A 14,387-nucleotide genomic window follows, 5' to 3' on the forward strand; every position below is an offset into this window, starting at 1 on the left:
TGCAGCACTTTTTTCCCATTTTTCCCAAAAATGATCTCTGTTTTGGCTAATTTTTGGGTCTCCTCCAGGGGAATCAACAAACCCTGGGTACCTTTAAAATCCCCTTGATGGAAGAAATGGATGAAAATTTGGCGTGGATACCTTATGTGGTCAAAAAGTTACAGGGGCCTAAGCGCAAACTACTCCAACTAGCCCAAAAAAGGCTTAGCACAGAGGGAGGGGGGTAGGCATAGCAGTGAAACAATATATTGGGTGTGGTTCTGTGGGACTACAATAAGCGGTCTTTCACATTTAGTGCTTGTGCACTGAACTGAGTTCACTTGTGTTACCCGTGGGTAGAAAAACAAACCTTGTAGAACTACGCCAAAATCCTAGTTTATGCAACAGTTTTAATGCGGAAAAGGAAAATAATGGTTTGTTATTGTGCACACCATTACTAAATCCCACTGACCTTTCCTTTGCAGTAGCCTGTGGCTCGGAAATACTCCATAGAAAAATTAATAAGCTGTATAGCCAGATTTCCATGAAGAAAATTAGGTGCTCAGTTAACAGCAACATACCAAAATTATGGGGGTCTTGGTAGATATTATTGATAGTTATGTTACAGAGAATGTTTGCTTTCTAGTCTGTGTGCTTTGCCATCATAACTGACTCGTTTCAGTGTTACCAGCACAACATAATGACATCTTGGATGTTTGTGTGGATGAGGTGAATATTATTGTAATCATAAAGTTTAATTATGGGACATTCTGTTTTAGTTGTTTCCCGAATACAGTAATTGATATTTTAGACAAAAATAAACACATGGGAATTATGCTATCTTAAAAATGATTGCTTCATGATGATTACCGAAATACTTTCCAAATCTTCCCTTCAGCCCTTTGTGTGTTTGGTGTATAGTACTGGCAATGTTTTTTTTAAAATAAATAAATGGCTGAATGCAAGCTTTAGATGCTGGTTGAATGTGTTAGACTTATTACTTTTAGAGATCTAACCCATTTTTCTTTGTATTGATTTCTTATCTTACAGAGTAAGTGCTGCAGATGCCGAGCTACAATTGAGTTTTACCCAGCCTCCAACAGAACACGTGTTTCCTGTCCCTAATGTTTCACACAACGTGGCCTTAAAAGTCAGTGTTCAGTCTTTGCCTAGACAATCCAGTTACCCAGTTTTGAGCTGTAGTATTCACACCAACCTGAGTTTTTATGAGAAAAAAACCCAAGAGCATGAACGTAATACTCATCAACACTGTGATTCTTTGGAGTCTGAGACGCAAATTGTCCCGAACACTAATAATTCTTTGGGCAAACCATCCAGGGATGTGGCACCTGAACGTTTACTACATGCACGAACTTGTTTATCCCCTGATGTTCCTTTTTCTCTTAGAAATGGTAAACTGTGTAAAATAGGTCATGAGCAAGATACTGGAATACCTCTGTGTATGGCTCAGTGTTGGAAAAATGTAGTGGATGCCAAAGTCCAATTCAATGAAATGCAAGCAAGAAGTTGTAAAACGTTTTCTTTGGTTTCTCCTTGTGTGCCTAGTCTACCATGTCCACCTCCACCAATAGTAGAGGCTAATCCTTTGATAGGGAATCTGCTCCAGGAACGCCAAGATGTTATTGCAAGGATTGCGCAACATTTGATTCACTGTGACCCACCAACTTCACACATAACTGGACTCCGTTTTAATATGCATGATTCTAGTTCAATCCATTCAAAACGCTTTTGGAATTCGTGTGATAATGAAAGTGAGTTGAGGAATGACACCGACTTCTCTTTGTCTTGCAACTCTAGCCATTATACAGCTGTATCAGAAGACGACAGTGAAAGAAAAATGAAAGCAAAACATCATACCCCTAGTCGTTCTTCCAGACCTGATGGTGAACCTAAGACCTCACCAAAACCTCAAGCAAGAAGAAAACTTTTTCTAGCACAGTCTTGTGAACTGGTGAACTGCACATTTCAACAGTCTTCGTCTAAAACAAGTCCTCTTACTTGCATTAAATTATCATCTAGTGGGGAAAAAATATCACAGAATGTGGAAACACTATCGGACAGCCAATCGAAAGATAATTTGACTATTTGTGACATTTCTAAGCATTGTTCTTACTGCAAGAACATTGATCATGTTTGTTCTTACAAATGTAATCATCGAACAGTTGCAGATACAAAAGTTTGCACTGACATTCCTTTTCATCTCCATTCAGATCATTCCCAGAAACAAACTTCAAAACTGGTGACCGTTGACAATGTGCATACAAAAGCACTCAAGTGCTTAAATGAGGACTCAAAGGAAACAAAAGTGTCCGAGCAAAAAATCCAACTGATAAGTATAGAAAATTATTTTAAAGAAGACCATAAAAGTTTTACAATAGCAGGAAAGCCAGATAAAGTAAAGGGTTTGCACGATGAAAATGAAGACCCAAGAATTGGTGAAAGCCAAATATTTCCTGAGAGAAACTATTTTGAAAATGGTTTCACTAAGTGTGAACGTTTCAAGATTGAAAATCCACAGGTAAGTATTCAGATAAATTGAATAAATGGGAGGCATGATGAAGTTCCAAACATATTCGAATGTTCTTGTTGTTTTTTTAAACCTAATATGTCTTTTTTTGCACCAATTGAGGATTGTAAAATTGATAAAGCTTTAATTGCATATCCAATCTTAAATTCATGGTATACATTTGCATGCACTATGCTTTTCCAGATCAGGGGATTGTATCTATTCAGAATTGGCATCCATATACAAATACTAGCCCACCCATTTCCAGCAAAAAATAAACGGTACCACTTCTTTTTACAAAGTGCTCTGAATGAATGTTAAAGAAAGTATTCTAGCAAATGTTAGTGGGAATAGGTTCCTTTTGCTTAAACATTTGCATGCACATTTGACATATAAAAGAGGGCATTTCCATAAAGTAATTCAGAGCTGTGTAAACTGTTGTCTAAAACCGCAGATCCACACGTCTAATATTGTGGCATGTAAGGAAATCTGCCAACTTGTAAAGGTCATTTTACTCTGATTCTAGTTTACATAGTGCAGTGCTGCTACTTGTTTGGTCCTGAAGCACTGTTAATTCACCCACTGAGGCATGCCATTGCAGTGCATGTTGTGTGTTGGTGTGGTTGAAGCATATTCAGTTGTCACCGGACTGGTGTTCCAGTTGTTTTGCTGTGTGATTACCAAAAGAATAACTCTTTAAACGTTTGTATAGGAATCTATATTAGATCAGTTATGCAATGTAGATCAGTGAGGAATCTGCTAATATGTTTGTGTAGCTCTGAGGAGGAGGAGCTGTGTGTGTCTGTCAGTCTGAGATGCACTGCAAATGTGGTGCAACATAGTGGGGTGGGGAGCCAGTGAGGGACTTGAGGCTGTGGAGTAGAATGATTGTGATTGGAGAATTGCAGAGTAAAGTTTGAATTGCAGAGTAACGTTTGTACAATGTACATTGTTTGATCGCCATGCTCCAGCCTGGAGGAGAAAACCACAAGACCCAGGGATAGACACTAGGTTTGCAAAGATGCCTGCTGTTGCTGTGGATGTTGGAAAAAAAGGCAGATAGTCTTAAAGCGAAGTGCGTGATCCCAAACTCGGCGTCCAGAACTTTGAAGCCCAGCTGCAGCTGCTTTGAGCACCTGTTGCCCACTTGTGTAAGGAGCAGTGCCAAGACCATCACTCTGTTTCAAACGCGCTACCCTTCTAAAAAAAACTGTGAATCTGCAGGAGCAGCTCTCTGTGCCTCAATGCAAGCCCACATTCGGAGAGTACGTTTTTTCTCATCGCATCAGGTGGAACTTAAGATCACTGGCAGAAGCATCCTAGAAGTCTTCAGGGTGAGCTCCTGCTTTTATTCTATGTTGCCTAACGTGCTCTTCCTTTTCTTTGGACATCTCATATCTTCCTGAAGCATTACAGAACCCAAATATGCCTTTGTGACAGCTTCACTGAAGTCAAATCCAAAATGTACCGTTGTGAATGATTACTTTATTGATATTGGTACCAGAAAGATGACGGCCTTTGCCATCCCCCCCACAACTTAATCAGGTTCTTCCCATTAGGTGAGCTCTACAATAGTTATTGGCTCTGAGGGATTCTGCGATAACAGGCACAACTTGCCACAAGGATTCCCCAGTACATCTGAGCCCCTTGGGATCTGGAGAGCTGGCCTGATATTACCGCTGCTCCCTCTTTATAAGGTTTTCTCATCTTTTTTTATACTGTTCGTGCACCTCTGTTGGCATGCTCTAATGATTTCTGACAAGGTTTAGTCCAGTTTTAAATACTTCTTCTCCACTTTCCTTAATGTTTCTCTGCTTAAATAATGTTTTAAGGTGTTACAGTATGGGTGGGGAATGCACCTAGTTGTTAAAAACACTCTGTCTTCATTTCACAGTGACAGTGATGGATGGGGTGTCAGCCGCCTTGAGCAGAAATAGGCCTGCTGTACAGCGAACCCAAAAGGGGAGAGAGATTATTAAAAACTTCTATTGGGCAAGGAGCATAATTCTGCTTCCAGTAGATTTAGGGGTCTTTTTTCTTTTTTTTTTTTTTTTTTTTTTTTACACTGCAAGAAAAGGCTACTCGGAGATTACAAGTATCTGATCCCACTTTATGACCTATACATAACCCATTGAGAAGGCTGCTATCATGTTCTCTTTTTTTTCTTCTGATCATTCATCATAGTGGTTTAGTGTTTTGGCCAATTCCCACCATATAAACCCCTCATTCTATGACTTTGAAGTTAACAAGGACCACCTTATGGCCACTTACTAGGAGGATAAACTGCAGAGGCGCTGATCACATTTGAATATACCTCTGCCTCTCAAACCTTTTGAGGTCTTTTCAACTCCTCCAACATCTTCCACCTATTGTTCATCGACAAAGGCATTGTTTCCAGTACCAATCCTCTTTGGCTAGAGTTCTTTCTCAGTTGACCAAAATGTAATTGGCAGATCTTCTGCCCACTACTCCATCTTATACGGGGTCTTTTAACTTCTTGTCACTTGATGATCTTGCACCATTTGGCAACGTTCTACTTTGAACCTCTAAAGAATTTGATACACCAGTGCCTTACATTTCTATTGATACCACAGTAATTTCTGTGCTTAAGGTTAGCAATCAGTTTAAAAACTTGTGTACAACTAGTTCCAGACATGTGGAGGATTTTTAATATCTCTAACCCCTGCCCCTGTGTGCTTTAGCATTATCAAATTCAGAAAAAATACAGAGGACACTCTTTATCTTAATGATTTCAGCTGAAGGTTGTTGGTTAATCTGCATGGCATTACACCATCTTCAAAAAGAAAATGTGTATTTTTAAATTTCTGAAGGTTATCTGTTTTCTAAGCAGATCATCATAGTAATGAATGTGGCTGATTTACCTTCTAGAGACGTGTGCTGCCTCTTGTCCTTTGAAATTGTATTTTTCCTTCTGGCAAATACAAAATAGTGGCAGAACAAAGTGGTCTCCCTTTTCTAGGCTGCATGATCCTCTGATCCATTTTCAACCAAGAAATGCATACGGTGAAGACAGTTTGAAACTTAGTAATCAGCCAGTCTTGGAAGAAGGAATCTGGCAGTGACAACTACTTTTACTTTAGGACAAACAGTAACTCTAGTGTACCAATCAATTTAGTCGCCTCCGTGGCCCAGGAAACTCACCAAGACAAAAGTAACAACTGCAAATATAGTAAAATCCATACTCCTGAAATTACCCACGATCTGTCTCAATTGCAGATATATATGAGACCAACATACATCCAATTGGATGACCATTGGAAATAAGAAATCACTTTTCCCTTAAAACGTCAGATTTCAGCATGAGCAATATTTGGGCACACCCTTACTATATCCAAGAGCATCTCCAAACCTAGCTGATATTGGCAAACTAAGCATCATTCCAGAATACCTATTGTTGATGATTGTTTGAGATGAAGGACTGGCAGAAGAGATTTATTTTTCTCTACACTGGATGGCCTATTTAAAATATCCTGCACTATTGAAATGCTTATGTTTCAAGTTATCCAGTATTGGGGTATCTTTCATAGATTCACATAGCTGAATCATTCCCCGTCGTCGTAATGGGAGTCTCACGGTACATAAATAACAAAGTAGTAAATAGTACCTTTCCATAGGCTATTATGGTAGCAACCATATCATCTATAGCCTGTTAGTCTCCTTCTACAAAAAGGACCAAACTGAAAACTTAGCCAATCAGTAACCAGCACCCTGTAGAACCTTCCCAAGAGAGGCTGAGTCCCTCAGATTTTCACTGCACTTCGTTGTGTAAGGGAGTCTCCTTGAGCTCTGCTCAGTTTCTCAGATAAGTTTCTTTTAGATTTCTTTAAGAAGAATGTCTGATAAAGGATTATTTAGAGCCTGTAAATTCCGTGGGAAGAAGAGGTTACATGTGGATGATGCCCACAAGGATTGTCTTTATTGTCTCTATCCTAGCCATGAGACAAAACAATGCAAGATTTACTGTACCTCTCAACCAAGACCTTGAGGTATATAGAAGGAAGACTTCTAATAGGGCTTAACTGCTTCGGTGCTCATGACTAGCCCAGCTCGTCGTGAGGCACAGTGGAGCTGTGCTCATGACGAGCTGGGCTCGTCATAACGGTCGCGGCCCGCCCACGTGTGATTGATTCCCCGCCTGTGCAGGAGAATCAATCAGTGGGCGGGGTCGTGACGAGCTCAGCTCGTCATGAGCACAGCTCCACTGTGCCTCATGACGAGCTCTCACGTCACGAACACAGTGCCGCCGCCGCCCTCCCACCCCCGCACCGCAGGGAAATTACCCCTGCGGCGAAGGGGTTAAAAAGAAGCAATCTGCTTCTTCTGATGTGTATAGCGACACATACTGTCACTCGAGGCCCAGGTCGTCTGCGGGTCATCCTAAAGATAGAAGGAAACACTCTAAAGTCTCTCATGTGGCCAAGGAATCACTTAAAAAGGAGAAACAGCCTAAGGTCTCCTCCGAGATTGGATCCCTTCAGACTCCAGGAGCGTCAAAGGCAAAACCAGAGTCTTCTAGCTATCCCAAGGGTAAAACTGGCCACAAGTCGTCTTCGGTGTCAAGTTCACAGTCGACGCCTGTTTCTACCTCTATGACGACTACTGTGATTCTCTCGTCGTCGAAATAGTCGACGGCGTTAACCACATCGACGGCAAGTATTAAAGGTTCCATACCGTCGACACTACCTTTATCGTCGACGACTACACTGTCGACGAGAGTAAAGACCTAGTCATTGACGAGTCTGTCAGAGAAGCGGTTGTCGACGATGACACCACAGTCGATGAAACCGTCGACGACACCATCATCGACGACAATGCCACCGTCGACGACGACACCGTTGTCGACTGAAGATGCTCCATCGATGGCAATCCCACCAGCTGTGACAGTACCATCTACAATCACTGGTTTACCATCGACGACGGCCCCGTCAACGACTAGGATTTCTCAGACGACGACACTGACCTAAAAAAAAAAAACAGGTTTATTATGCAGATCCGTCGACGACGACCCTGAACTCAAAAAATCAGGTTTATTATGCAGGTCCCTCAACCTTGTTCCAGCAATCTGCGCAGCCTCAGTTCAGGGCACCAAAAATGTCTCCCCTACCTCCCAGCCATCTTCTGGATGTTGAGGATTCGGATGAGGACGAAGGCCAGTTTCGAGCAGCACGTAATCCTTCTGAACTATCAGGAAGAGGATAATGAATATGACGATGAAGTACAATATTACCAACATTATCAGGCCCCTCCTGTTCAGTACCAACAATACTATGAGCAGCCTAGACATCAGCCTGCGCAATTTCCTCTGGCGTTAATTCTAGACCTTCAGAATATGTTGGCAGACTATAAGAGAATGTTTCCTCCTCAAGAGGATGTTGTCGTACCTCCTCCACCTCCGCAGGTAGCTCCACAAGCACTGCTGCCTCCACCTCCTGTCACTCCTGGGATGGCACCTTGTCCCATGACTCCTCTTCCGCCCAGAGAAAACCCTACTACGTCTGTGGCAGAACAGGAAGAAGGAGAGATACCAGAACCTGCTCCACCAGCGGATGAGTGGGATGATTATATAGCACCATCCCCACCGCCTCATCATCCTTCGGACTCACACCCAGAGGATATTGGAGGATTCCATAATATTATGGACAGGGCCGCTAGCAGGTTTCATATTCCAACAGTTGTGCATCAATTGGACTGTTTCCTTTATGATTTTTAGGACCTGGCAAGAAAGACTGTCAGATCAATACCCATCATTGATCATATTTGGGAAGAAGGAATCAAGGTCATGAAGGAACCAGCTTCTGTGGTTCCTGTGTTGCCAAGGTTGGATAAAAAATTATAGAGCACCGGAGGGCTCTCCGGCGTGCATTAAAAGTCACCCTAAACCAGACTCTGTGATCTCTAAGGCGGCTCAGAGACGATCAAAAAATCCATCTACGCTGATAATTTCTCCATCAGACAAGGAAGGTCGTCGCCTTGATTCAGTTGGGAAAAAGTTAATCATAGTGGCAGTCTCAGTTTGGGCGGCTAACGCTTTGGGCATTTTAGCCCATTATGATAGACAAATGTGGTCTGACATCAATTCAATGAAGGAGGTCATTCCAGAAGATAGCAAGGAAGTGTTTCTTAAACTACTCACGGAAGGAGATCGAGCGGCGTCAGAAATAGTTGACATCGCTATGGACATCGCCACAACTGGTTTCAGGCAGTTAGCTGGCGCTGCCGTTTTTAAGATGTCAAGGATGGTTAAAGGCGACAAACTTCCGCCCGGAAGTGCAGGCCAAGATCTTGGATATGGTCTAGGATGGTGACAGCCTTTTCGGCAGCCATATTGATGTGGCGCTTACTGCCATCAAGAAAGATACTGACACTGCTAAGACGCTTGAAACCCTGCAGTACTGCAAGGTGCCCTTTCGAGGAGACCGAGGTAGGGGCTTCTCCAATTATAGAGGGTCTTACCAGCGTTCCCAGTCCTATCAGACCTATCAGCCGCAATACCGTCAGGGATATCCGCAGCAATCCTACCGCCAAGTGAATACAGCTGGTTTCTCCAGGCAAGGCTCCAAACGTAAGCCGGGATCCCAAGGACGTGACACCGGCTGCAAGCAGTGATTGCAACAGGGTACCAGCTGTTTCTACATTCCCCTGAACGGTGCAACAATCTCAGAGCACATCGACCAGTGGCGAGACATCACTTCAGACCAGTGGGTCCTGGATCTCATCTCTTATGGCCACACATTAGAATTCATAAAAAAAAACCGCCCAATTACCCCACTCAGGGAATCGCACCCCTCTCACCTTCACTTACTCAAAAAAGCACGTGTCATGCTTCGGAAAGGCGCAATAGAAAAGGTCCCTTTTTCCCAAAGGAGGAAAGGCTTTTACTCCTGCATCTTTCATCTTTCCTGCATCTTTCTCATTCGCAAAAAGTCAGGAGAGTGGAGGCCTATCCTAGACCTCAGTAAATTGAACACATTTCTAAAGAGTAAAACATTCAGGATGGTTACTCTTTCAGACATCCTACGACGCCTCAACAAGGAGGATTTCATGACTTCATTGGATCTCGTGGAGGCATATTTCCATGTCCCTATTTATCCGAAACACAGGAAATTCCTGAGGTTCACAGTGGCTGGTACCCACTATCAATTCCGAGTCCTTCCATTTGGCCTCAAATCGGCCCCACGGACGTTTACAAAATTCCTAGCTCCAGTGGCAGCAGCCTTAAGAAGCAAAGGTCATCCGGTATTCCCTTACCTCGATGACTGGCTGCTAAAGGCGCCATCTTCTCGCCTATTGGAGAATGCAACAAACGATTGCCTCACTCTTTTTCACAAACTGAGTCTCTCAGTCAATTTTCAGAAATCTTCAATTTTCCCAAACTGGATAACATTTCTGGGAGCCGAGCTGGACACTTCCAGAACAAAGCTTTCCTTTCCGAGGAAAGGCAACAAAGGTTACGGGCATTAGCACTCAAGCTGTGCAGAAAAACGTGTGTTTCTGTGACAGTGTTCAAATCTCTACTGGGAATGCTCTCTTCTGCAATAGCTCTTGTGCTGCTAACTCGATTGCACATGAGACCTTTTCAAGAGGATTTGCAAGGTCAATGGATTCAAACCTCAGGTTCCTTCGACGACTTAATCAACGTCACTTCTCAGATGAAGGAGGCCCTAAGGTGGTGGACTCAGGCTTCACATCTGTCCCTAGGCCAGTCTTTTGTTCAAGTCATCCCAGATTACATAATAACAGATGCTTCTATGGAAGGCTGGGGAGGACACTTACAGGACCTGCAAGTGCAAGGGAAGTGGTCCTTGGCTCAGCGTCAGATGCACATAAACAGACTGGAACTGAAAGCCATTTTCCCATCTCTTCAGGCTTTCCTTCCTCGAATATAAGGGTCGTCGGTGTTGATCTGGAAGGACAACACCACAGGCATGTTTTATATCAACAAGCAAGGAGGCACAAAATCCCTAACTTTGTCACAGGACGCGCAGCAGTTGTGCAACTGGCTGACGCTCCACCACATTTCCCTGACAGCAGAACATGTCTCGGGTCTCCGGAATACCTTGGCGGATACCTTGAGAAGAACAAGCGACAGCTGTCCCGAATGGCAGCTGGAACAAGCACAGCTGGACGAGATATTTGCAATCTGGGGGAAACCAGCGCTGGACCTATTTGCGACCCGGCTCAACTCCAAATGCCGATTATTCGCAAGCAGATTCCCTCTCCCAAACTCAAGGGGGAATGCTCTTTCGATGCGCTTGTCAGAGATCTATGCATACGCTTCCCCCCCCCACATTCATCTGATACCCAGGGTCCTCACGAAGATGAAATGCGAGCATTGCCGCATTCTGCTGATAACCCCCAGGTGGCCCAGACAGCACTGGTGCACGGAACTCCTCCTTCTGTCTGAGTCGCAACCCATCCGTCTGTTGCCGACACCAACACTGTTGACAAAGGACATGGGCCAAATGCGTCACCCGGAGCCAACTTCTCTGCAACTGCATGCGTGGCTCCTGAATTCTTTGAATTTAGAGATTTGAGCATTGCGCAAGACTGCAAAGACGTTATTGTCAAATCTAGAGCTGAAAGCACCAGTAAGACTTGCAGGCTTAAATGGAAACGCTTCTGTGTATGGTGCAAACACAAGGAGATAGATAGATGCATTTCTCTCTGCCCCAGGAGAGATACTGCCTTATTTGCTTTCTCTAGCAAAATCTGGTCTTGCACACTCGTCAGTCCGAGTTCACCTGGCTTCTATATCAAGATACAGACGATCGCTTGATACTCCACCTTTATGGTCATCAAGAGTCATAAAGCAATTCATGAAAGCACTCTTTAGAGCTTTTCCACCCATCAAAGCTCCACCTCGGGAATGGCAGCTTAATGTGGAGTTGTCTCAGTTGCTAAAACAACTATTCAAGCCCATTCACAAGGCAGAATTGAAGTACTTGAGCTGGAAAGTCTCACTTCTTCTAGCACTTACTTTGACAAGAAGGTTTAGTGAAATACAGGCCTTCACCATATCCCATCCATTCTTGTGTTTCACTGATCAAATGGTCATTCTGAGAACGAACCCCAAGTTCATCCCTAAAGTCCCTACGCAATTCCATTTGAATGAGCCGGTCATTCTGAGGACGTTCTTCCCAGACCTATCCACGCCTGCGGAAAGAGCACTACACACTCTAGACCGCAAGAGATGACTTAAATTATTATTTTTTTTTGTTTGCAAAGAACTAAAGACATAAGGAAATCAAATCCGCTATTCATAGCTTATGGTCAAAGCTGTCGAGGCACTGCAGTCTCTAAAGTTACTATATCCAAGTGGATAGCAAGCGCAATTCAATTCTGCCATGACAAGGCTGGCAAGCCATTATCAAGAACTGTGAGAGCGCACACCACTAGAGCAGTTTCAGCATCCACTGCTCTATTTGCCGGAGTGCCACTTGATAAAATCTGCAGAGCTGCTACGTGGAAGACGACGCACACGTTTTGCGCAGCATTATTGCCTGGAGTCATCGCAACGTGTTGACGCATCTGTGGGACAGGCAGTGTTAAGGAACCTATTTTCTTAAGGTAAGCCTCTTTCAGGAGAGGTTTGATTGCAGTCTGTGTCTCTTTTTTTACTACTTTGCTTGCCAATACTGCATGTATTCTATGCACTGTGGTATGTTCAAATCTTTGGATTAATATTGCATGTAAGATTATTATAGCACTACCTACCGTCCACAAGGGTGCTTTTCTCTGACGAACATACATATGTCTACATTTTATGCATATTCATGAATAAGTTTACATGTATGTTTATATATATATATATATATGTGTATGTGTGTATGTGTGTATGTGTATATATATATATATATATATATATATATATATATGTATATATATGTATATATATGTATATATATATTCACTGAAAAAACCATAGGTTTCACACATGTTATAGTTAGCTGGACATTTTACTGATAAAAAACCAATGAAATTCCCCCGTTATAGTTACTGTAGGCAACTATAACTCACGCGACCGTAATCCTCTGCTGATGACATATGTGTCTTTATGAAAAAAAAATATTTGTAATATATGTATAGCTAAAATTTAATGGAAGAAGATATGGGCAAATAAGTGTCTAAATACAGTATTAGCATCAGCAGAGGATTGCGGTCGCGTGAGTTATAGTTGCCTACAGTAACTATAACGGGGGAATTTCATTGGTTTTTTATCAGTAAAATGTCCAGCTAACTATAACATGTGTGAAACCTATGGTTTTTTCAGTGAATATATATATATATATATATATATATATATATACAAAAAGAAACACAGCTCCTTCTGGAATACTGGGCCCCATAGGAAGGTGGCGTACACTCCGGCGGAGCATGCCGGTGATAATTATCCAACCAACAAACACAAGTTTCAGTCGTACGCTCTCAGGAAAGACCAAGCAGCAGTCAAAAAAGGTGATCCAAATTTAATTCTACACAACGCGTTTCGGCGACAGCCTTGTTCACGTGTAGCTACACGTGAACAAGGCTGTCGCCGAAACGCGTTGTGTAGAATTAAATTTGGATCACCTTTTTTGACTGCTGCTTGGTCTTTCCTGAGAGCGTACGACTGAAACTTGTGTTTGTTGGTTGGATATATATATATATATATATATATATATATATATATATATATATATATATATATATATATATTCACTGAAAAAACCATAGGTTTCACACATGTTATAGTTAGCGGAAATTTTACTGATAAAAAACCAGTGAAATTCCCCCGTTATAGTTAGCGCAGGCAACTATAACTCACGCGACCGCAATCCTCTGCTGATGCTAATACTGTATTTAGACACTTATTTGCCCATGTCTTCTTCCATACATTTTTAGCTATACATATATTACAAATATTTTTTTTTCATAAAGACACATATGTCATCAGCAGAAGATTGCAGTCGCGTGAGTTATAGTTGCCTGCGCTAACTATAACGGGGGAATTTCACTGGTTTTTTATCAGTAAAATTTCCGCTAACTATAACATGTGTGAAACCTATGGTTTTTTCAGTGAATTTGCAAGGTTTTTTAAATGCTAATTCCTAACTATAACGTGTGTGAAACCTATGGTTTTTTCAGTGAATTAGTACGGTTTTTTAAATGCTAAGTTTTTTTCCCTTATAATAAGCCCTGTAAAGCACAGGGGGTGGGGTAAGTGTGGATAGTGTTTTTTGCCCTTAACAAAAGCCCTGTACATTTGGTGGCTTTCGGCCACCAAAAGCACAGGGGGTGGGGTAAGTGTGGATAGTGTTTTTTTTATTTTTATTTTTTTACCGTACGCTTACCGTAAGCGTACGGTAAGCGTACCCCGCGAAATTGCCGAAAAAAAAATAAAACCGTTTTTGCACTTGGGGGATGTTTGGGGACTCCCTCAACATGACTATGTGGGAGGGAGTTGTCAAAACAGCCCCTTTACATGTTTTTTGGCTTGATATTTTAAAAATCACTCTCAGTGCGAGAGACAAAATGGCGGCCGCCGCTTCCTGGTTTCGGCCGATTCGAATGTTTACTAAGATCTAAGAGCCAATCAGAATCGCGCTCGCGCACGCCACCGTACGCTTACCGTAAGCGTACGGTAAGCGTACCGTAAGCTGGCTCAGATATATATATTGATTTAAAGGCTATTTTCTCAGAATCTACTGAACAGATTTACACCAAACCTACAAAAGGCACTTCCTTGACCTAGGGACTACCTCTCTGCCAAATTTTGAGTAATTCTGTTCAGCCGTTCGGGCTGTAGCTCGTTCTAAAGGTCCTATGGAAAAATGCATGGGAAAAACGCGTTTTGGGACCCCCCTTTTATCTCAGCCCCCGC

The 14,387-nt window shown here is 42.5% G+C and overlaps 1 protein-coding gene across 3 annotated transcripts in view; it reads left to right on the top strand.

Moving 5' to 3' along the window:
* ATOSA (atos homolog A) overlaps positions 1-14,387 on the top strand; it is a 408,075-nt gene that overhangs the window by 211,978 nt on the left and 181,710 nt on the right. For all 3 annotated transcript variants that reach the window (XM_085644168.1, XM_085644169.1, XM_085644167.1), the window contains one exon: positions 1,030-2,518. In XM_085644168.1, the coding sequence (XP_085500294.1) occupies positions 1,030-2,518 (1,489 nt within the window). The remainder of the gene's footprint in view (positions 1-1,029; positions 2,519-14,387) is intronic.

The sequence above is a fragment of the Triturus cristatus genome, chromosome 3_1 (genome assembly GCF_964204655.1).
Source record: "Triturus cristatus chromosome 3_1, aTriCri1.1, whole genome shotgun sequence".
Classification (NCBI taxonomy): Eukaryota; Metazoa; Chordata; class Amphibia; order Caudata; family Salamandridae; genus Triturus; species Triturus cristatus.